This window comes from Ipomoea nil, unplaced genomic scaffold, assembly GCF_001879475.1.
Source record: "Ipomoea nil cultivar Tokyo-kokei standard unplaced genomic scaffold, Asagao_1.1 scaffold1720, whole genome shotgun sequence".
NCBI lineage: Eukaryota > Viridiplantae > Streptophyta > Magnoliopsida > Solanales > Convolvulaceae > Ipomoea > Ipomoea nil.
In genome coordinates, this window is record NW_017618148.1 from 374983 (window position 1) to 399316 (window position 24334).

Sequence of the window (24334 nt, forward strand, 5' to 3'; positions counted from 1 at the left end):
TAGCATGCATGCTGGACACGGGTAACAGTGCCGTTAGGCACTGTTATCTTTTTTTTTTTTTTTTTTTTTTTTTTTTTTTTTTTTTTTAATTTCAGACCGCTTCGTTATAGTAGTATATGTTCATAATTTTATTACTATATGTTAATAATTGTACATTCATAACTCCATAACTGTACGTTCATAACTCTATAACTGTACATTCATAACTCCATAACTGTACATTCATAACTCCATAATTGTACATTCATAATTTTCGAAGCTCTATGTTCACAATTTTAGAGCTCTATGTTCATAATTTTATCACTATATGTTCATAATTGTAGGTTCATAATGTTAGAGCTCTGTGTTCATAATTTCATAATTGCATAACTGTACATTCATAACGGCATAATTGTACATTCATAACGACATAACTGTACATTCATAATCCAAAAAAAAAAAAAAAAAAAAAAAAAAAACGCCGCTAACGGCAAAACACGCGCGATTTTTTTTTATAACTAAATAATGCGTTTTTTTTTTTTTTTAAAACGACGTCGTTTTGCGCCCGTGTCTACAATTCATTGTGGACACGGATCCTGGGCATAATTTGCCACTACATGAATCATGGTCCATAATAACATTTGCCCACAATTTTCCTATTTATCAGACCCTGGACACAAAGAGCTCGTTATTGGTCCGGCCCATACCGTAACTAGCCCATTGATTTACACTTACATAAACTCCACAGCCTAGGGTTTTCAGAAAACAGAAGTCGTTATCTCCCTCAGAACTCTGCCTCGCCAAGCTCCTGCTTCTTTGAAAATGGTGATTCTCACTTCCTTCTATCGTCTACTTTTCTCTCTGTATACCAATATATATGTATATTTTTGGCGTATTCTTTTGGTTAAATCTAAATGTTTTTTTTTTTTAATATCAGCCGTCGCACAAGACCTTCATGATCAAGAAGAAGCTGGCGAAGAAGCAGAGACAGAACAGGCCTATTCCTTACTGGATTCGCATGAGGACCGACAACACCATCAGGTATATCATCAAATCCAAAGTCGCAATTTTATGTATTTGTTAATTTAACTTAGTTTGACATAGATTCAAAGGTTTAGTTTGAATTTTCTTAAATCCAAATATGGTATCATTTGTTTGTCAGGTACAATGCTAAGCGCAGGCACTGGCGTCGCACCAAGCTAGGGTTTTAAGTTGGAGATAGTCTCCATGGACCTTCTTAAGAAGAAAATTGGGTTTTTGTTTTATTTATCTGTAATAGGTTAGTGAAAACTGAGACAGTGGTGCTACTGATGTTTTCTGAAATACTGGTACTTAATATGTTTTCCAGATGATATTTTCATTTGAGTAATGGATCTACTTTTTTGGATTAACTCAATTTTAATTATGGATGTGTGATTTATTTTGAATTACAGACTACACCATGAGTATGTCTTCTTTTCAAGTTTACATATGGATTGGAATGTTGTGCCCGTGTTCATTTGATTGTACTTTAGGTTTTGATTTCTAAATTCTTTGGTTAGGTTTCAATTACCTAGTTTTTGTTGGGTATGCACATGGATTGGAATATTAAGTCTGTGATCATTTATTGATTAGGTTTTGGTTGTCTAGGGTAGTCCATTGTTATCCCAAATTGAATTCTAGTTTTGAACATTGGTATCTGTACAAAGGCTTGCTTTTCTTGGAACTATTTTATCATGCCAAACACTAGTTATGGTCTTTAGTTATTTGGGATTGCAAGATTATGAAGAACTGCTTCATTCTTTTATTCAGTGTGATTCTTTGATAGATTAGATTAATGTAATGCCATTAGCCAATGAGTTCATGAGGTCTCCGACATTAAATCTGTTTAGGTTTACCGTCCAAATTGTTTTCTTCGTGTTGTCTAAAAGGCCATTGTGTTGTGCTTGAGGATATGCTTGTGTAACAGAAGGGTTTTTCCTGATGTCTGGGAACGGAAGTTTTTGGTTTTGTACCATGCCATTCTTTGGTCAGGTTTCAATTGCCTAGGTTATTGGTGGGTTTTACACATGGATTGAAATATTAAGTCTTTGATCATTTATTGATTAGGTTTTGCTTGTCAAATACCATGGTTAATGTTTCCTTGTTGTAAACTAGGGTATTCCATTGTTAAGGTTGCTTATCTTGGGGAACTGTTTTATCATCCCAAGCACTAGTCTTTAGTTATTTGGATTGCAAGATTATGAGAGTTGGTTCATTCTTTTATTCCGTGTGATTCCTTGATGGATTAGATTAATCTAATGCCATTAACCACTGAGTTTACGAGGTCACTTTAACATTACATCTGTTTAGGATTGCCATCTAAATTGCTTTCCTGAGGATATGCTTGTTTAACACAAGAATTTTTGCTGATGTCTGGGAATGGAAACAATACCTTACTTCATCTATAATACCAAGTCTCAAATAAAGTTTTACACGAGGAAAGTCAATAAACAGCCAATCTAATGATACAATAAGATACAATAGTAAGACAAAAATGGTTTTTAGTTGTACAAGCAGTGGCGCACCAGTTAGCGCAAATTTTAACAAATAATGGTGCATGTGGTCTTAAGACGATGTCCATAGATATACCTGACCACCGGCAGTAGTACCTGCAAGCATCCCGACCTCATTCTGATGTGCATCAAAGCGGCTTTGAATAGCAGACATATGTTCACTTTGTAATGTTGAAACAATTCTCTGTTTGTCTGTCGAAATCACATCAACTCCCCTTTGCATGTTGCCAATGAATATATAGGAATCATCCCAACCCCATATAGCTCTGCTTGCGACAAAAAAAAAAAATTAAAATCAGAAGAAACAAATAATGGACAGGCAACTGAACTGTATACTATGCTGTTTATGTATAGTCAGACCTATATAAATTATTTGCAAGGTGTATTTTGTCCAAAGATACATAAGAAAATGCCAAATTTAATTTATCATAAAGTCGATATGTAAGTTCAGAATTTGTACATCAAATTCTGTTTAACAATCTAACCTTCAGCATGTGAAACATGCTTAACCACTACCACATATAGCTTATTAAAGCATATAGCCTAGAATCTAGCCAAATAGGGAAGCAATGATTCAGAATTTTCAAGAATAACATAATGCTCATCTGTATAACTTATGCTTGTCAAAGCAGTATTTTGCTAGAAATATTAAGGAATGAGAACAAACATACCTGAATGAGGAAATCCATCTGCCTGTTTGATTGTAGTGACGAATCATACTTACATCTTCATAATTAGCTCCACTTAACAAGCCAATGTTGTTATCATAACTGCCCAAGCCAGGAAAAAAGTCAAGTCTAACAACCAGTCCACAAAATAGCCAATTAGACACTAACACAAGACTATTGATGATCTCATAAGACCACACAAATGACTATGATTGTTTACTAGGCTTAAACAAATGTCATGCATTATGGCTTTTATTTCCTATAGTAAACTTCCAGGCACAAGGAGATACCAAAAAAGACCAAATTTGTATACTGAAGCACCAAGGGGACCTCCTTTTTGCCTAAATACATTCAAGCAAGCAGTGTGAAAAAATCAACAACGAACTCAAGGAAAACCTCATACTCTGCAGTATATGTCCAGGAAAGTTAAACACTTAATATTTGATAGACAATGAAGTTAAGCACAAATTGTTCTTTCTTAGAACTATTTCTATTGGTAGTAGGGTATTAGATTATCTAGGATGAACTACCTTGTTGTAGCAAGAAATCTTCCAGATCCTGAAAAGTAAGCAGAATGCACAGCTCTTTTATGGTGAACAGTTCTCAAAGACCTTGGTTTCTTAGATCCAGCATTTCTCATATCCCAAATGCAGCCAGTTCCATCTGTTGAACTTGTAGCCAGAATATATTTGTCCTCTAAGTTAAAATCTATCGAGTTGATTCTATCTTCATGCAAACTCCATGATGATGAAGACTTTCCAGCCCTCAAATCCCATATTCCGAGTTTCCCATTCCCCTCAGCGTAATACAGTGAATTCATATCATCTGGTCTCTGGGACAAAGCATATATAGAATGATCACTGAAGTATAGGGAATCAAATAGCTCCTTTTCAATGTCCATCAACCTGATAAACCCATCATAACAGCATGTGTACATCTGCACACAAAGTGCAACCATAATATCAGAGCACTGGATCTACATATTATGTTAACAAACCAAAACCTTTATCCATGAACATATCTATAAAAAATATGTAGAATGCAGTAACAAAATCTAGACATGTTCAACTGGTACTTCACTCATAATCCTAATACATATAATAAGTTAAAATAATGGTATTTCTTCAGAATATGGAGAAGAACATGAATTAAATTGGCAATGATGACCAACTATCATGTTAAGTACCTTTCAATTATTAAGCACTACTTGTATTTCTATGCATCTATATAAGCCTACGTATTCAAAGCCATAAGTTCTTAATTACAATAAAACAATATTTAAAGATAAAGACCTATCGAACCTTTGGCATTGAAAATGATTCAATCACTATCCCTGATACTGGAGCTGAATGAGGTTGGTACAAATAAATCCCATCTCCATCCTCTTCTTTAGCATCAGCATTCCAGAAACCTATATTTCCAAATTTGTTTCCTACAGCAACCATTCTCATTCCTGTTGTTGGGAAAAACTTCACATTTAGTATTCTTCCAGGCACAACCCGTGCTATATTTTCTGGTTCCAATCTCAATGACTCAATATCTACTGAACCCGAAGGCCTTCTTTTCTTCTTAAGATCACAAAATATGGGTTCTTGATCAGCATTCTCATCTAATTGGGATTTTCTTGACAAACCCTTGATTGTTTCAATTAACTGTTGGTTGGAGCCATTATTCTCACCACTAAATGCATCTTTCATATTAATAGGCACAGGTTCTGTAGGCAATTTTTTGGGTGAGGACTGTAACCCTGGTTTCTTCTTTTTTATGGACTCATCAAAATCATCTTTAAGACCATCAGCTACAGAAGCATCTGGCGGCTTTCCTTGTGTCCTTAGAGAACGCCGTAGAACAATGGGAGCCTCAGACTTCTGTTTCTTCTCTGGACTCAATTTATAAGACTTATTCTGCACTCTGCAAGTACAAGGAGGAGTGAACACATTGTAAAATATCAACAATAAAAATTGAAACATATAAGGAAAAAAATAGTAATTTACAACAATTACAAACAGAAATGCATCCCAATAATGTAACTCTGCAAAAATGGAAACAGTGAGAAAATTTAACAAACAAAACTTGGTAAAATCACAAATAAATACCCAATCATATTAAACAATTTAACAAGCACGTACATTAATACAGACAACTGATACATATATTTATTATATTCACAGAAAGCTACGAAGTACTCCGTATTACATTTCTAATATAAAAAAACAACTATTGCGCCTAGAGAAGTACCTCTGTTCACATCGCATTTTTAAAAACCCTAAATACGAACAGAATCCTACAAATAAGACTTTGTTTGGGGGGATAGGGCGATGGAAAGGACCTGGGACGTTTGGCGGCGGCGGCGGCGGCGGCGGAGAGATCGGAGAGGCGGGATTGAATTTTGAGGGCGGCGAGCATTTCCTCATTTCGCTTGATGTTTTCCAGCCTCCGACGTTCGTAATCCGTTAATTTCTGAGAAGGCGCCATTAGAGAAAGTAGGAAACCCACTGAATGGAAGAAGGAGCGGTTAGGTGGCTTGTTTTAGGGGTTTTCACATTTGTGGGGGGTGTGATGCCTGCCATATGCATTATACATACACAATTTAGCGGGAATATTGAATTGGCGGGAAAACATTTACACGATCTATTGTAAATCCAGGAAACTCGTACGGATTTAGCTGCTCAGTATGCATTATTTGAGAGAAGAATCTAAAAAGTAAAATTAAATTTTCACTGATAGTATGTCTGTTGAGTCATTGAGTCATCATGATTTACATATTCTTAAATGTCTTGTGAGACGATATATGGGCCATTGGGATTGAGTTTTAACCTTCTGGGAGAAAGAAAACATCACACATACTTTTTTTTTTTTTTTTAACTTTTTTATTTGATGCATAATGTATGCAACAATGTTTTTTGGAAGTAAGAGATTTGTTTATGGGTAAGATTTTATTGAAACTCGGCACTAATAGTTTTTGTTTTTTTTTTAAAAAAATTAAAATACAAAATGTATACATCACCAATACACCAAACAATAGCAATCGTTATACCGTGCATCACGGTGTACATAACAATGTGCATTTCACGTTTCTCAAAATGATATCGTTTTGTTAAGTTGTGTAGGGAGTCGACGTGACAGAGCGTATATGTATTCTGTTATATAATTATGTACATTATGTTATACAATTATATACATTCTGTTATACAATTATGTACATTTTTTTTATACAATTATGTACATTCGAACATGCGCTTTTTTTAACAAGTTAAAAATTTATGTATATTCTGTTATACAATTATGTACATTCTGTTATACAATTATGTACATTCTGTTATACAATTATGTACATTTTCAAAACATGGAATTTTTTTGTTACGAAATTAAGAGTAAACACATAAAACAATGTGCATAATTGTATAACAGAATATACATAAATTCCATGACTATAACTATAAGCTTCTAAATAAGCTCTTTTCAAAAATGGCTCTGTTTGGCAGAGCTTATTTAGGGCTTATAGCTTATTTTAAGCTACTAATAAGCTATATAATGTTCCAAAAATAAGATTATAGCTTAAAATAAGAGCTTATTTTGGAACGCTACCTTAGGTAGCGGTTCAAAATAAGCTCCTAGCTTCCTAACTTTTTTTTCCCATCTTTATCCTTATTATTTTAAAGAAATGACATAATTCACCATTCCCAATTAAAACTCATCTCTCTTCTCCTTTATTCGCAACTTTCACCGCAATTATTATTATTATTATTATTATTATTATTATTATTATTATATTTGCAACTATATTGCTACTTCATTATGAGATGCTAGATCATGATTATGCTAATCGTTTTATTTCAAAATATCAAATTTTTTTAAAGACAAAATGTTAATTTTTAATATGTAAGTAAACAAACTAATTTAAATTTTATGAAGATGACCTTTTTAGTCTTTTTACATTTATCAGCTTATCGAAAAGCTAATTTTACCAAACACTTTCAATCATAACAGCTAGCTTACCAGCTCTTCAGTTTTCAACTTCGAATTTATAGCTTTTCAGCTTTCAGCTCCTAGCTTATAGCTTTTCAACTAGGTTTGCCAAACAGAGCCTATATTCTTTCTTAAAGACTTGTAGCATTTGATGCATTAAAACACTTTTATTTTTATCTATGTTCTGTTTTTTTTTTTTTTTTTTAAGAAATGGATTGCGAGCAAAATGAGATGATCCAAGGAAGGTGACGGAAGAAACAAAACAATGACGAAGAGATATGTTTTTAACTATATATTCGAATTCGAATTAGGAATTAATTTTATTTACAAACACTAATCGCTAATTTTAAGGACACATACATTCTAATTAGTTTAAGTGTAATCTAAAAGTATCTACCTAATTAAAGAAAATAAAAACCCAAGGAAACTTCTATTCGCTACGTATCAGAATTGAGAACATTGCGAGACAAGTGAAAGATTGTGGAGGAAAAGAGATTTATACTAACACATTAATACAGAATAATAGTAACAATAAACACAAAACATTGCTTCTTTTCTTTTGTTACTCTATATGTTTCTTTTCTCCTTTTTCTTTTTCTTTTTTCGGGTAATGAGGAAAACCGCAACCACTATTCAAAGGTGTGCACTATGTAAATCCCGTACGTTTTGTCACCCTTTTCTTGTTTCTTGTACTTGTGGTAGTATAAGTTCTTTTTGTTTTTGTTTGTTTTTTTTGTTCCTTTCTAGTCTCAGTGAGCCCTTCTCTTCATCCTGATATCACCCTACATCCTATCAGCTTTAAATGTGAGGAGGACAAAAATGTTAGCCATAACGATGTTTCCTTTTGGGCTTTCTATATATCTTCTTGCTCTACTTTAGACTGTGGAGTGTTGCTGAATGGTGTTGATGTCTAAAGCCTTCGCCTTGGCCACTGATTAGTGATTCCACATGCCCCCTTATACTGCATCATCCTCTCTCAGCCTGCAAAATGGTTCTTGTGAACATATAATGTCTGTTGCAATAATTGTAATCTTATGAAATGCAAAACAACGTATTGGGCGGAAGCCGGTAAAGGGTCAAATCTATCAATTAGTGGTCAAGGAATTATTGGGCAGAGGCCGGGGAAGGTCCAAGTCCAAAACTTTGCATCTCGAAAATCTGACGGCAGTCTATAAGGAAATAAAGTCGCGCTTTTGAGCTATAGTGTTTGGCATAGTGGTAAGCGTTTAATCTTAAAAAGTGATATCAGAGTTGGGTTCAAGTCCCAACAAGAGCAGTTAAGACGACTAGGGGATTGTTGGGCCAATCGAGACCAGTGACGGACAAAGTCCATGCCAGACGGCGGAGCCCAAAGGCCAAGTCTATTAATTGGTGGCTAATCGAGACCCTTGAAGGATCAAGTCCAGCACACTATCTATTGAAAATGTACCTTGTAGCCTCCTCGGGGGCGCATTCAAGATCAGTCATTTCGCTGGAGTTCTTCTCATTGCATTGGTTAGGTGCCTTAGAAGTCTGCAAAGATGTTCTCTTAGACATGAAAGCATTCTAAATTTGTTTGCATCAAAAAGTTAAAGATGTGTGTGTCAGTAAGTGAAGAAGCTAAGAATTAAGGAATTACTGAATGTGGTTCATGATTGTATTGTCATGGCAACTTTTCTGCACTATACCTCGTTGTCAGTCAATGCTGCTCGCGTGATGAACTTTATGATGTCTAGAGGGAAGTATGTGATTATGCTGTAAATCCAGATGACTCCAGCCCATCCCCACCCAATTCCTTGGATTCTTGCAAAGCTCCAGTTTGCATATACAGTAATAGTTGTAGCCACCTACCCACACACAACAAAAAAAAACAGTTTTTTAAGTACAATAATAGGCCATTCCAATATTGAATGTGTTGTCAAGCTAGCAATCAAGACTCACGAATTGGGCTGCAAGAAAGGCGATGAGAAGCAAGATCCCGGGGGGCTCAGCAAACGACCAGCTTTGAGACCTCGTGACGAAGATGAGTGCTTGACTGATGATACTGATTTGGAGATAGACAGCAGCTGTGAGCTCACTAGGTGAACCATGGAGGGATTTAACCTTGAAAAAGTCCTGAAGATCAGATAAAACGCCCGCTTAGCTTGTAGTTAAACGAGGCAAGCTAAGGAAGAAGAAATATATGATGAAAGGATCGAAATTACATACAGTGAAGAAATCAGTGTCAGATACAAGGAAGAAGAAGAGAGCAGTCATGAGAGCTTGGTAGGTTCCAAGAGCAATGCCAATGGCAAAGATTTCGTTGAGCTTCCAGGAGTCCGGCATAGGAGAAGGCTTCACCCTATCCTTAGAGATAGTCATGATGGTTCCATCGTTGAGGACAGCGACGATGAGGACCATGAAAGGTGAGAAATCGAATTTCCATATAAGGGCAAGGAGTGTGAACCCCACGACAATACGTATCGTGATGGAGACTGCATAGATGGTGTAGTTCTTCATCCTCTGGAAGATGGCTCTGCTTGTTAAGACAGCACTCACAATGACACTAAGGCCCGGCTCGGTCAAAACAATATCCGAGGCGCTTCTTGCAGCATCAGTAGCATCAGCCACAGCAATGCCAATGTCGGCTTTTTTCAGTGCCGGGGCATCATTTACACCATCTCCAGTCATTCCACAAATGTGATTCATCTCTTGCAATCTCTTAACAATCTCATATTTGTGCTCTTTTTAAGAAGATAACCAAAACCCATTGTTAGTTCAATTCCATGGAGAATCAGGCCGGTTTTAATAAAATAAAGACTAGTTAATTAGTATATATTTACCAGGGAAGACTCCAGCAAAGCCATCAGCCTTCTCAATAAGCTCATCAATAGGGATTGAAGCAATGGATGGATCATTACTCTGGCCAAGAAGGGAGGAAGAAGGATACATGTTGGTCCCCATACCGAGCCTTCGACCTGTTTCTTTACCAATGGCAAGCTGATCACCCGTGATCATCTTCACATTGACACCAAGTTCAATAGCCCTCTTGATGGTCTCAGCACTGTCGTGTCTTGGAGGATCAAAGAGAGGCAACAAACCAACAAATTCCCATGGTAATCCAAAACTCTCCTTGGTCTTCTCAGGTACACTCTGAAAAAATAAACATTAACACATATAATCACATTAGTTCACACTCAACTTTCAACTTTTACCCACCAACTGTCTGTCCTTTCATTGGTCACCTACTCACCTGTCTCCCAACGGCTAAAGAACGAAGGCCACGGTTGGCAAAGTTGTCAATGATTTCATGAGCCTTCTTCAGAGTCTCTCCTTCAAGTTCACAGAGTTCAATGATCTAGTGAAATTTTTAAGACGGTGAGACACTATTAAACAACAAAAATGGAAAGCGGATATATACTAGAAAAACACACACACACATATATATACCTGCTCAGGAGCACCCTTGCTAACCCGGTGCCAGTCCCCGTGACTGTCAATATATGTAATTGCAGTACGCTTATCGACTGGATTGAAAGGCAGAAAATGCACTTCTTGAATGCCTGCTCTAGCCTCCTTGGGATCACTCAACATGCCAACAATGCAAGCATCAATGGCATCCTGGTTCTCAACCCTGGAGGCTCTAGCGCCAAGCAACAAGACATCGTCTTTACTAGCATCTTGAACGAAGACCTCAACCAAGCTCTTGTCAACTGTGAGCTTGTTAAGGGTGAGGGTACCGGTCTTATCACTGCACAGCACATCCATACCAGCCATTTCTTCAATGGCAGTCATCCTCTTAGTGATGGCGCCTTGCTGCGATAGCCTGTGAGACCCGATTGCCATTGTCACAGATAACACTGTAGGCATGGCAATTGGGATCCCTCCAATGAGCAACACAAGCAAATTGTCTATGCCCTCCCTATACCCCCTGTGCTGAATTGGGAACATAACCACAATCTCAATCAACACTCCTACAGCAATTGAGCAGATGCAGAAATTCCCAATGGCTGTCAACACCTATCAAAACAAAAAAAAAGAGCACTTTTAGTCTTATCAATCCTGCCTATAGTATATACTAATAGCCCAGACTCATAATTAAAATAGCTAAATGTGTCTTTAATGAACATTTAATTCAAATATGATGTACATTTCAACCAAACGTGATGAACACTTGGTTCAAATGTTGTGTACATTCCAATGACAAGTATTTAGGTTGCCCGCACCGGCTCAGCTCACTAGTGTACACAGTATTTGGGGCAAAATATCGGATTATGTCCAAAGTGAACAGATCCCTTGCTTCGGGGCTCAGCTTACTAGTTCATTCGGGGCTCAGCCTACTAGTTCAGTAGATATTATTTGGGACAAGAGAACTGATTATGTCCAAAGTGGACAGATCCTCTTTCGAGTGCTTTTGCAAAAATATGAGCTAGCTTGTTAGTTGATCTGATCTATGAAGGAAGACAAGTAGACAACGTTTACCTGTTGGAAGTGACCAACATTGTTGGTGCTATCGACGAGATGAGCAGCCTTTCCAAAGAAGGTGTGGATGCCGGTGGCGATGACGACGGCGTCGATCTCTCCCTGCTTGACGGTGGAGCCGGAGAAGGCGACGTCCCCGGCGCCCTTAGTGACCGGCAAGGATTCACCCGTGAGAGCCGCCTGATCAATCTTGAGGGAATCCCCTTCCAGGAGGCGAGCATCCGCGGGGACGATATCTCCAAGCTTGATGCTGATGATATCGCCGGGGACTAGGTCTGCAGCGTCCTGCTCGCTCCACTTGCCGTCTCTCAAAACCTTGGTTTTTAGCGCGAGATTCGCCATGAGCGCCTCCGCTGCATTGCCGGCATTGTCTTCTTCAATGTAACTGATTGTAGAGTTGATGAGTAGCAGCATCACGATCCCCACGAAATCTTGCCAATCCGGACCCTTTCCCTGATCGAATTGAAAAAAAAATGAAATTGTGGGAATAATAATCAATTCCAGTGAATCTAATCAGGAAAATGGGAATTATATTACTCACTCCTCCATTAGCCAGAACAATGGCCATAATCGCAGCGCACTCCATGACCCATGAAAGAGGATTCCACATGAAGCCCAAGAACTTTAGGAATTTGTTTTCCTTCTTCTCCTCAAGCTTGTTTGGCCCAAACATTTCAAGCCTTTCCTTCCCTTCATCTTCTGTCAAGCCCTCTCTGCTACATTTCAGTTTCTGGAACACTTCCTCAACCGAAATCTTCTCCTGCAAATATTATATATTTTACTTATTTAATTTCTAGCCATATGATTATTACTATATGATTATTAGTATGTAGCCATAGTAGCATGCATGGAAAACCCAACATTGAAAATGAACTTGCATGGCAGGTCAGATTTAACAAAACAAAAAATATTCATTTTTGAGTTTTCAAAAAAAAAAAAAAAACTGTCTATTTAGAGGAGGATAGATATATACTTACAAGATCAACTTGCCCTTTTACAATATCCTCCAGGGAGGCCATGATAGATCAAAATTAAAAGAGCAAGAACAATTAAGATACACAGAGGGCCAGGGGCCAAAAAAGATGTTTTTTCTTTTTTCTTCTTCTTTTTTTTTGTTTTTTTAATGAATGTTTTTTTTTTTCAAGAAAAGGAAGATAAAGAGAGAAAACTGAGTCTCTCTCTCTCTTCCTTGTTATGGGCTCACCTCTACTACTAGTTATTGTTATTATTATATTATATTACTATTGGTTATTACTATCTCTTTTCCTCCATGCCATTGAGCTTTGGAAGAAAGAGAAAAAAATGTGTTAGGCCTTAAAAAGTTTCTGGAGGAGCAATTGCTCTTTTATATATATCTACAACCTCCTCTTATTAATTAGCATCTATAAATCCGTTCTTTTTTCCCCCTTTTCTTTTTTTATTTTTTGTGGTTTTTTCATCACATTTGACCCCCAAAATAGCACGGTAATAGGCTGCAGACTTGGGGCTATCCTTAATCAATGGATTACCATTGCTCTCTGATTGCATCTCCTAATTTCCATGCACTTCCATTAAAATTTTCCCTTTTTTTTCTGGTTTTTTTTTTTTTTTTTTTTTTTTTTTGTTTTTCAACAAGATTATTCTCTCCATTCGATTAAAGCATGGATCTAGCTAATTCTTAGAATAATTGTCCATTGTTTTTCTAATAAGTCCGGCAGTGTATGTAATGTTACATCTGTTACCATTTTAAATGGGTGGTCACGGATAGAATCCAATGGTGAGAGCATTGATTCTTTGAGCTGTTGGTAATGGGTATAGACAGCTCACTAATGGCCGCACATGCCATTATGAAATGGAACAAGCTTTGGGGACTAAAAGCCCCACCGTAGCGGCGCTCCTTTCTCTGGAGGGCTGTGAAAGAAATCCTCTCTACTGCATCCAATCTATTTAAGAAGCTAAGAGAGTTGGGATTGAGCCCTCATGGCCGGTATGAGGAATGGAAGATGAAACTGCTCTTCATGCGCTTTGTACATGTTGGCTAGCTTCCAGTGTTTGGCAGTTGTCACAGCTCAATGTGGCCAGCGTGACCCATGCATGATCATGTGGTGGCACTTCCGCACTAAAGCCCCCGCGTGCAAGGAAGCTCTGTCGTGGATAGAGCCGTCAAAACGGTCTCGGGGAGTGAGACGGGCCAAAACACACCAAAACCCGTCCTCGTAGCGGGACGGGTTAAAAAACTCGCCTCTTAGCAGGTTTGGAATATGGTCAGTCCGTCCCGCCATGTCAAAGCCCACCAATCAATTTTTTCACTGTGTTAATTTTTATTTTTTTTAAATCACTGTACAATATCCTTCCAAAAAAAAAAAAAGAATCACTGTACAGACGTACAGTACACTAACACAGTAACAATACCTAGTATTGTATTACTATAAATCTATAATCTTTATAAGTTATAACACCCTGACACAATTACACAAACCAAAATAACACAAAAATGAATATGTATTAAATACTAAATATATATACAAAATATATATGTATTAGCAGGTCGCGGGCTAAACCTGTGACCCGTCTGACCCGCATGGACCCGTGACCCAGGCGGAGGGCTAAAAAGGCCCGCCTCCTGGCGGATCAAAATTTGAAGAACCCGTCCCCTACCTACGGTGGTACGGGACGAGTCAACCAGGTGGGTAAAACCCATTTTTTTCGGCTCTAGTCGTGGATTAAAACCAGGTCGGGCCTAAGGAATGTCATCATTGAAATAGATTGTCTGAATACGCAAATTATGATGTGGACACGAGTCCAAAACAACATCGTTTTCAAAGAAAACGCGACATTCCAGTTAAAAAAAAAATGATTTTGTCTCGCTGTTAACGACGTTATTCGTTTGTGGCATTATGAATGTACAGTTATGAAATTATGAATGTACAGTTATGGAATTATGAATGTACAGTTAAAGAATTATGAATGTAAGTTATGGAATTATGAACACAGAGCTCTGACATTATAAACTTACAATTATGAACATATAGTGATAAAATTATGAACATAGAGCTCTAAAATTGTGAACATATAGCTTCGAAAATTATGAATGTACAGTTATGGAATTATGAATGTACAGTTAGGGAATTATGAATGTACAGTTATAGAACTATGAATGTACAGTTATGGAATTATGAACACAGAGCTCTGACATTATGAACTTATAATATGAGCATATAGTGATAAAATTATGAACATAGAGCTCTAAAATTGTGAACATAGATCTTCGAAAATTATGAATTTACAGTTACTGAATTATGAATGTACAGTTATAGAATTATGAATGTACAGTTATGGAAGTATGAATGTACAGTTATGGAATTATGAATACAGAGCTCTGACATTATGAACTTACAATTATGAAGATATAGTGATAAAATTATGAACATATACTCCTATAACGAAGTGGTCTGAAATTATTAAAAAAAAACAAAAAAAAGGAAGATAACGGTGCCACTAACGGCACCGTTACCGTGTCCACAATGCATGCTGGACATGGGTTCATAGCATAACGATTGGTCTGAATATTGTCTATGCAATCACGTACCCCTAAGCCCGGTCCTATCATTTTATAGGCCCAAGGCGTATCAACAAAAATGGGCCCTATACTAAATTAATATATATATTTTTATAATTAAAATTTATAAACAAAACTTATAAATAAGAGAATAGCATAAAATCTTAATTATTCAGAGTAATAAATCAGAATACTCTAAACGTGATAAAAGATGTTCATAATAAAATATAAAACATAATTAATTGGATAATATAATCTATACTATATATAAAAACAAAATCCTGAAATTTTAACTTCCCGCCCAATTCCTACAAAATCTCTCTTCCCAATAAAATATATTGATTTCTACTTTCCCATTCGTACAATAATTCTGGGTAAAAATTATATTCTAAAATTATAAAATAGTGTAATACAATTCTCTCTACACATCTAATCTAATCTATACTATATATAAAAACAAAATCCTGAAATTTTAATTTCCCGCCCAATTCCTACAAAATCTCTCTTCCCAATAAAATATATTGATTTCTACTTTCCCATTTGTACAACAATTCTGGGTAAAAATTCTATTCTAAAATTATAAAATAGTGTAATACAATTCCCTCTGCACATCTAATCTATACTATATATAAAAACAAAATCCTAAAATTTTAACTTCCCGCCCAATTCCTACAAATCTCTCTTCCCAATAAAATATATCGTACAATAATTCTGGGTAAAAATTCTATTTTAAAATTATAAAATAGTGTAATACAAATCCCTCTGCACATCTAATCTATATATATACTATATATAAAAACAAAACCCTGAAATTTTAATTTCCCACCCAATTCCTACAAAATCTCTCTTCCCAATAAAATATATTGATTTCTACTTTCCCTTTCGTACAGTAATTCTGGGTAAAAATTCTATTCTAAAATTATAAAATAGTGTAATACAATTCCCTCTGCACATCTAATCTATACTATATATAAAAACAAAATCCTGAAATTTTAACTTTCCGCCCAATTCCTACAAAATCTCTCTTCCCAATAAAATATATTGATTTCTACTTTCTCATTCGTACAATAATTCTGGGTAAAAATTCTATTCTAAAATTATAAAATAGTGTAATACAATTCCCCCTGCATATCTAATCTATACTATATATAAAAACAAAATCTTAAAATTTTAACTTCCCGCCCAATTCCTAAAAAATCTCTCTTCCCAATAAAATATATAGTTTTTCTACTTTTCCATTCGTACAATAATTCTGGGTAAAAATTCTATTCTAGAATTATAAAATAGTGTAATACAATTCCCTCTACACATCTAATCTATATTCTATATTATATATAAAAACAAAATCCTGAAATTTTAACTTCCCGCCCAATTCCTAAAAATTCTCTCTTCCCAATAAAATATATTGTTTTCTACTTTCCCATTCGTACAATAATTCTGGGTAAAAATTTTATTCTAAAATTATAAAATAGTTTAATACAATTCCCTCTGCACATCTAATCTATACTATATATAAAAACAAAATCCTGAAATTTTAACTTCCCGCCCAATTCCTACAAAATCTCTCTTCCCAATAAAATATATTGATTTCTAAAAAAAAAGCTTTATTAAATAGTTTCTAAGAAAAAACTATGAGAACCTTATGTTTTATTAATGAATTTTTAAATTTTGTAATTAAAAAATTGTCTCGTGCTTTATTTAATAATCTCTCTTTATAATTGGTCAAATTAATTAATTATGATAAATTAGGGAATAATTAATGATGTTAATAGAAATCTTAGAAGAATATTATAATTGAAGAATATTTAATTATTGTTATATTATTATTGTGACTCACGGAATACAATACAAGAATATTTAATTATGGTTATATTATTATTGTGTGGCTCACGACCATTATATACTAACAAAACTTGAAAATAAACTAATAATCATAATATAATAATAATAATAATAATATAAGTGGTAAAAATAATATCTAAAAGTAATTAAGTGTTAATAATCTATACTATATATAAAAAACAAAATCCGAACTTTTAACTTCCCGCCCAATTTCTTTTTTTTTTTTTTTTTTTGGAAGAAACAACTTAATTCATTAAATCAGTAGCAAGAATCTGACCAAGATATGGTGGTGGCACATCAAACCACTCACCGCAACCTGACTCGGAAGCGGCTGCCTTAGCTAATGCATTGACCGCACGGTTCGCAAATCGCTTTACAAAACCAAAGCGCACCCCATTTATCAAAGAGGCTGCATATTTAACATCATCTATCAAGAAACCAAAAGCAGAAAAACAAGAATCAGAAAGAATAGCATGGTAACACAATTGGGAATCAGTCTCAACCTCCACCTCCCCCATACCCGTACCACCTAACCAACTTAGCGCCTCTCTTATAGCCATAGCCTCCGCCTCAGCCACCGTGTGACGACCAGGTAGTTGCACAGCACATGCAGCCAAAAACTGACCCTGATCACTTCGTAGAATCCACCCAATGCCCATTACATTTCGGACCGTATCAAAAGCCGCATCCGTGTTCAGTTTCATTCTCCCCACCGGTGGTAACTGCCATCTACACACTGCATGGGATTCGTCCAGAGTGGGAAGCTGGTTTGCGGTTGCATGTTGCCAATTCTCCCAATAAGCAATTGTTTTCTGCTGCATAACTGATCGATTAAAGGTCGTCCCCTTCCATACCGTTTCATTCCTGGAATTCCAAATTCCCCATGTCAGCATGGCAAACTTGCTTTGCTTCTCGTCCTTCAACAACTCCAACTTCTCAAAAAACCACTCCTCGCAGCTTCCATAATCCTGCGGAGAAGGTGGCAGCTGCGCAGCTGCCCAGATTGCCTGCGCCTGAACACAGTCACGAAAAAGATGGATGGCTGTCTCCTCTTCCGCACCGCACATATGACAAGTAATATTACACGCCACACGCTTAGTCAGCAGGGCATCCCTTGTTGGCAAGATGGCCGACGCAAGCTGCCAACAAAAAACACGCACCTTCGGAGGAACCTGCAATTTCCAAATCAAGTGCCATGGTTTATTAACCACCAGTTCACCAACTAGCTTTCGATAACAAGATTTCACAGAATAATGCCCTTTTGACTCCCCACTCCATACCCACTGATCACTAGGTAAACGACAACTTACTGGAATGTTCAGAATATAGGTTGCATCTCTATCATCAAACATATCACGTATGCAACCCACATCCCAGCCGGGCCTATCTACTTGCATCAGCGCACTCACAAGTGCGTTCATAATTGAAGGATCCATCACAGTTCGAACATAAGGGTCCTCAGCCGTTACAAGCCAAGGATCTGACCCAATGATTGTGTTTCGGCCATCACCAATGCTCCGCCGTGCCCACGTACGAATAACATTCTTTGCCTCCAAAATTCCGCGCCATACATATGATGGATTAGACCCCGGCTCTGCATCAAAAAAAGTTGTGTGAGGATAATACCTGCTCTTATAGACTCGAGCAACCAAAGAATCAGGCCGTGTTAGTAGGCGCCAGGCCTGTTTACCCAACAACGCCAAGTTCATCTCGCGCAATCGCCTAAACCCCAAACCCCCCTTGGCCTTCGGCATACTCAAAGCCTGCCAAGATCTCCACCTTATGCCTCCTGCGGTTGTTACGGACCCAGACCACCAATAATGATTCAACAGCACCTCAATCTCCTTACATAAACTGATAGGCAACTCAAAGACCATCATCGAATAACAAGGTAATGCCTGCAACACATTTTTCAGCAGCACCTCCCGGCCAGCTCTTGAAAGAAACTTGGAATTCCAACTCCTTACACGAGCTAGTATTCGCTCCTTTAAAAATCCGAGTATTGCCCTCTTATTTCACCCAACAAGCGAGGGTAGCCCAAGATATCGGCCCGCTATATCACCCTGCGCAACCCCCAGTATATCAATCACATTGTTCCTGTCATTCTGCGCAACATTTGTACTAAAACACAACACTGACTTATCATAATTTATTAATTGACCAGAAGCCTGAGCATGTAAGTTTAGTACCTCCCTCATTCGGTTGCTTTCATCCGTGGTAGCTCGCATAAAGAGAAAGCAGTCATCCGCGAATAAAAGATGAGATATTGGCGGTGCTCTTCTCGCAACACAAAGCCCATGCAATAACCCCTTTCTCGTTCGATCCTCTATTAGAGCACTTAATCCCTCAGCCACCATAAGAAACAAGTAAGGCGAGAGCGGATCACCCTGCCTCAGTCCCCGCCCTGGCACAATGGGTCCCAACCAACGTTGCTCATGTATTATATGATATTTCACGCAACTCACAGTCTCCATTATAATATTAACCCACTTCTGACTGAAACCCAACTTCGACATTACCGACCTCAGAAATCGCCACTCCACCCTGTCATATGCTTTACTCATATCGACCTTCAAAGCTGCCACCCCAACCCTCCCCTGCGTTTTCCTCTTTAAATAATGGTGCGCCTCGTAGGCCAACATTATATTATCTGTAATGAGCCGACCAGGCACAAAAGCACTTTGTGCCCCAGAGATCAACCTATCAAGCAAAGGCTTCAAACGGTTCGCACAAACCTTAGCTGTTATTTTATAGAGGACATTGCATAGTGCAATGGGCCTCAAATCTTTCATAGTCTCTGGCACTGGCTTCTTCGGGATCAACACAATTAATGTATCATTAGCCTTGGTCAGTAACACCGCTGTCTCAATAAACTGTCTACAAAATTTCGTCACCTCCCCTCCAACCGTTGCTCAGAAAAACTGATAAAACCCGGGTCCAAAGCCATCAGGCCCAGGTGATTTATCAGGATGCATTGCCGACACAGCTCGATGAACCTCCTCCATACTCACAGGTTGTTCTAATTTAGTATTATCTGAGACCGAAACCAGCGATCTCACACATGCAATGACCTCACTATCATCTCCTGCTTGCGCGGTGAAAAGATTTTGATAATAATCTTCCATTAAAGCCCCCATCTCATCCACTCCATCAGTCCAAGTACCGTCATCCTTCTTTAGTTTCATTATTCTATTACGCCGTCATCTTGTTTTAACAGAGTTGTGGAAATACTTGGTGTTCAAATCCCCCTCCGTCCACCAATGCTCTTTCGCGCGCTGGCGCCAGTACACATGTTGCTGCTCTAGTAAAGACAGAAGCTCCCTCTCGGTTCTATCATACTCAGCTATCCTCGACGGGTCCGTTCGTGGAAACAAAGCTTCAAGATGCTTTTTACACTTATCAATACGAAGCTGGAACCCCTTATTATAAACACGGCCCCAACGCCAAATGTCCTGACTGCACATCTCTATCCGCTGAAAGACATCCAACCCCACTGACTTTTCCCAACTATGGTGAACCACCTCCCTACAATCCTCCTCCTGGAGCCACATATTATCAAAACAGAATCTCTGCCGCCCATGCTAGTGATTCACCACCACAGGTACTAACATAATGGGTAGATGATCACTTTGCGTACACCACACCGAACTCGCCGTAGCCCCTTCAAACAGCTCTAGCCACGAAACCGAGACCAATACCCGGTTTAGTTTCTCCTCCACCATGTTAGGCGTCTCCTTGTGCCGGCGCCATGTGAACTGATAGCCTGAGAACTCAAAGTCCACCAAGCCGCAGTCCGCCACTGCCCCGCGAAAACCATTTAGCAGCCATTGTGGGTGAGGCAACCGCCCACGCTTCTCACTTTGATCCAGTATATCATTAAAATCGCCTACCAAAGCCCACGGGAGCCTACTCCTCCCTGCCAACGTGCGTAATAGATTCCATGATTCCCGACGGCGATGCCTTTCTAGAATACCATAGAACCCTGTCATTCGAAACTTCGGGCTACCCACATCTAACACCACTGTTGCATCGATATGGTTAATAAAATATATTGATTTCAACTTTCCCATTAATTATGGGTTAAAATTCTATTCTAATATTATAAAATAGTGTAATACAATTCCTATTGTAATCTATACTATATATAAAAACAAAATCCTGAACTTTTAAATTCCGCCCAATTCCTAAAAAATCTCTCTTCCCAATAAAATATATTGATTTCTACTTTTCCATTCGTACAATAATTCTGGGTTAAAATTCTATTCTAAAATTATAAAATAGTGTAATACAATTCCTATTGTAATCTATACTATATTTAAAAACAAAATCCTAAACTTTTAACTTTCCGTCCAATTCCTAAAAAATCTCTCTTCCCAATAAAATATACTTATTTCTACTTTCCCATTCGTACAATAAGAATATTAATGTAAGAATTATAACATAGAATAAATTGTAATAATTAATAACTATTGTCTAGAATTAAATTTGAAATTGTCATGAAAGATAAGCGACCTCTGGTGATATTAACTTTTAAATAATTATATATCAATTTAAATATTCTTAATATATTACAACAATTCCATTCTGTGCATCGCACGGGTGAAAATATTAGTTATAAACAATAATACTTAGGTTTGCGTAATATTGTAAAATAGTGTAATATAATTCCTAATACAATATATTGTTTAATTTCCTACTTTCATATTAGTACTACAATTCTACATTAAAATTCTTATTCGTAATACAATACACCAATATTAAAATTCCTATTCCTATTCCTATTCAACAATATTATTCTGTCACTACTCTATTGGCCTTTGTAACGGGACGCGGCTCATCATCACAACATTGGTAGATCACATTGTCGAAGCAAGAATAGTTAATGGGACACATGAAGGAACCAAAGTTCTTATCCCCCGAATGTCTCTCACTCCTTCTGATACGAGATTGTCCTTCAAGTTCCAGCGTAAACAATTTCCAAACAAAAGTCAAGGCCAAACACTAACTCACGTTGGGTTATTGCTAAAAAAACTGGTCTTTAATCAATGACAATTGTACATGGCTTTCTCCCGAGTCACCCATCATGATGGCCTGAAGGTGTTAGCTCTAGACGAGGATGGACAATATTGTATTGCGACTACCAATGTCGTCTACAAAGAAGTTTTCAATAATGTATAAATACAATCGATGATATTATGTTTTTTTTTTTTCAAAATGACAAAATTGCTATATATCTAGAAAAAAAAATTCTCTATACAAATGAATTAGGATAGCAATTTATTATTATAACTAAGTTGCTAGAGAACGAGCACATTTGCCCAATTTATAAAAATTCTAAACAATGATATATAAAATCTCTAAAGTTACAGCACCGCAGCGTACATCTACACATTAACTATTAATTCAACAATTATTTGGTTGAACTCAAGCAATGATAACATCACATAACATAATTAATCCAAACCATCTTTTCAATTGCACTATATAATATTTGATGTTATATTTATATAATTATATATATAATCTTATACTTGTCATAATTCGATCATATATTCGGGTTGTATAATCTGGACCCCCGGGTTCATATAATCCATCAATATATCGTTCCAAATATTCTTAAAATATTATAGTAAATTCATTCCGTGCATCGCACGGGTGAAAATACTAGTTTGAATAAAAAACACATAATAAATTACACATCTTCTATATTGATATCATTTTTATAAATACTTTTTCTTTTGGTTAGATCAATTTCAATTCAAGTTTTTATAGATTATAATTTAAATAAGAATGAACACAATAGGACTTCTAAACTATATTGACTAGATAATTCATTAAAAAAAAAACTAAACTATCTTTTAAAATATTTTTTATAACTAAATCACAAAATATATTATATATACATAAGTAATCATAAAGTTTACAAAATAACACATATTTTAAATATAAGTAGTAAATTACTCGAATAGAACTAAATTCAAAATTTGATATGAATCACAAATCAATCTATATTATAAATTACACTATAATTTTAGAAAAAAATTTATAAACAAAACTTATAAATAAGAGCATAGCATAAAATCTTAATTATTCGGAGTAATAAATCAGAATACTCTAAACGTGATAAAAGATGTTCATAATAAAATATGAAAATGGATAAAATGGTTTGAATAAAAAACACATAATAAATCACACGTCTTCTATATTGATATCATTTTTATAAATACTTTTTCTTTTGGTTAGATCAATTTCAAGTTTTTCTAGATTATAATTTAAATACGAATGATGCACAATAGGACTTCTAAACTATATTGACTAGATAATTCATAAAAAAAAAAAAAAAAACTAAACTATCTTTTAAAATATTTTTTATAACTAAATCACAAAATATATTATATATACATAAGTAGATCTAGGATCATATGAGAACACTTGCTTAGGTGAGAAGGTGAGAACGTGAGAACAGATCGTGTGCATCCATATAATATTTTTAATGGTCTAGATTATATTAAGTCTGTGCGAACGCGAATTAAATGTGTGAAAACGCGATTAAGTGCTTTGCACATATTTAATTAATTCTTGTTCGCACACTTAATCTAATATATACAATTAGATAGATGCACACGATTTGTTTTTACGTTCTCACATAAGCAAGTGTTCTCATTGGAACCCTACCCTACATAAGTAATCATAAAATTCACAAAATAACACATATTTTGAATATAAATAGTAAATTACTCGAATAGAACTAAATTCAAAATTTGATATATCACAAATCAATCTATATTATAAATTCACTATAATAAGTTTAAAAAGGTAAAAATAAAAAATAAAAAAATCACAATGTTACAAATTAAATTTAAAAAAATACAAACTAGAAATGTAAATAGAGTACGGAGGTAAAACTTAATTAGAGAGTAGACAGTGCGAAGATTCGATCCTAAGAACTTGAGCACTATAATAATTTTAGAAAGGTAAAAAAAAATCACAATGTTACAAATTAAATTAAAAAAATACAAACTAGAAATGTAAATAGAGTACGAAGGTAAAACTTAATTAGAGAGTAGACAGTGCAAAGATTCGATCCTAAAAACTTGAGTACACAAGCCAAGAATCTTACCGTCTCACCTAACTTTCTATTCAATAATCTATATGTATACTAAATTATTATACATTTATGGTATGAAAGGTAAGGGGATATGCAATAGTTATGCTGTGCAACCGAATGTACCATGCGCATGGTGCATACGATGCAAAACGACGTCGTTTTGATTAAAAATGCGCATTCCACTTTTAAAAAAAAATCAGGTTCGATTCTCGGCAATAGCATTATTGTGGATATATAGTTATGAATTTCTGGATAT

At 36.1% G+C, this 24334-nt stretch overlaps 2 protein-coding genes across 2 annotated transcripts; both read right to left on the reverse strand.

The window, feature by feature from the left end:
- Positions 1-2380: 2380 nt before the first annotated feature.
- On the reverse strand, positions 2381-5729 carry LOC109191799 (WD repeat-containing protein 76). The gene is made up of 5 exons (XM_019342473.1): positions 5511-5729; positions 4483-5092; positions 3712-4118; positions 3185-3283; positions 2381-2779 (listed from the first exon to the last, which is right to left on the reverse strand). Exons 1-5 carry the CDS (start codon positions 5654-5656, stop codon positions 2566-2568), a joined length of 1476 nt encoding a protein of 491 aa, XP_019198018.1. The 5' UTR covers positions 5657-5729; the 3' UTR covers positions 2381-2565.
- Positions 5730-7628: 1899 nt separating this feature from the next.
- Positions 7629-12986, reverse strand: LOC109191798 (ATPase 8, plasma membrane-type-like). The gene is made up of 11 exons (XM_019342472.1): positions 12568-12986; positions 12132-12350; positions 11591-12043; positions 10559-11128; positions 10362-10466; positions 9952-10261; positions 9338-9852; positions 9071-9244; positions 8818-8976; positions 8580-8662; positions 7629-8131 (listed from the first exon to the last, which is right to left on the reverse strand). The coding sequence occupies exons 1-11, from the start codon at positions 12607-12609 to the stop codon at positions 8107-8109; spliced, it is 2655 nt and encodes an 884-aa protein (XP_019198017.1). The 5' UTR covers positions 12610-12986; the 3' UTR covers positions 7629-8106.
- Between the last annotated feature and the right edge of the window lie 11348 nt (positions 12987-24334).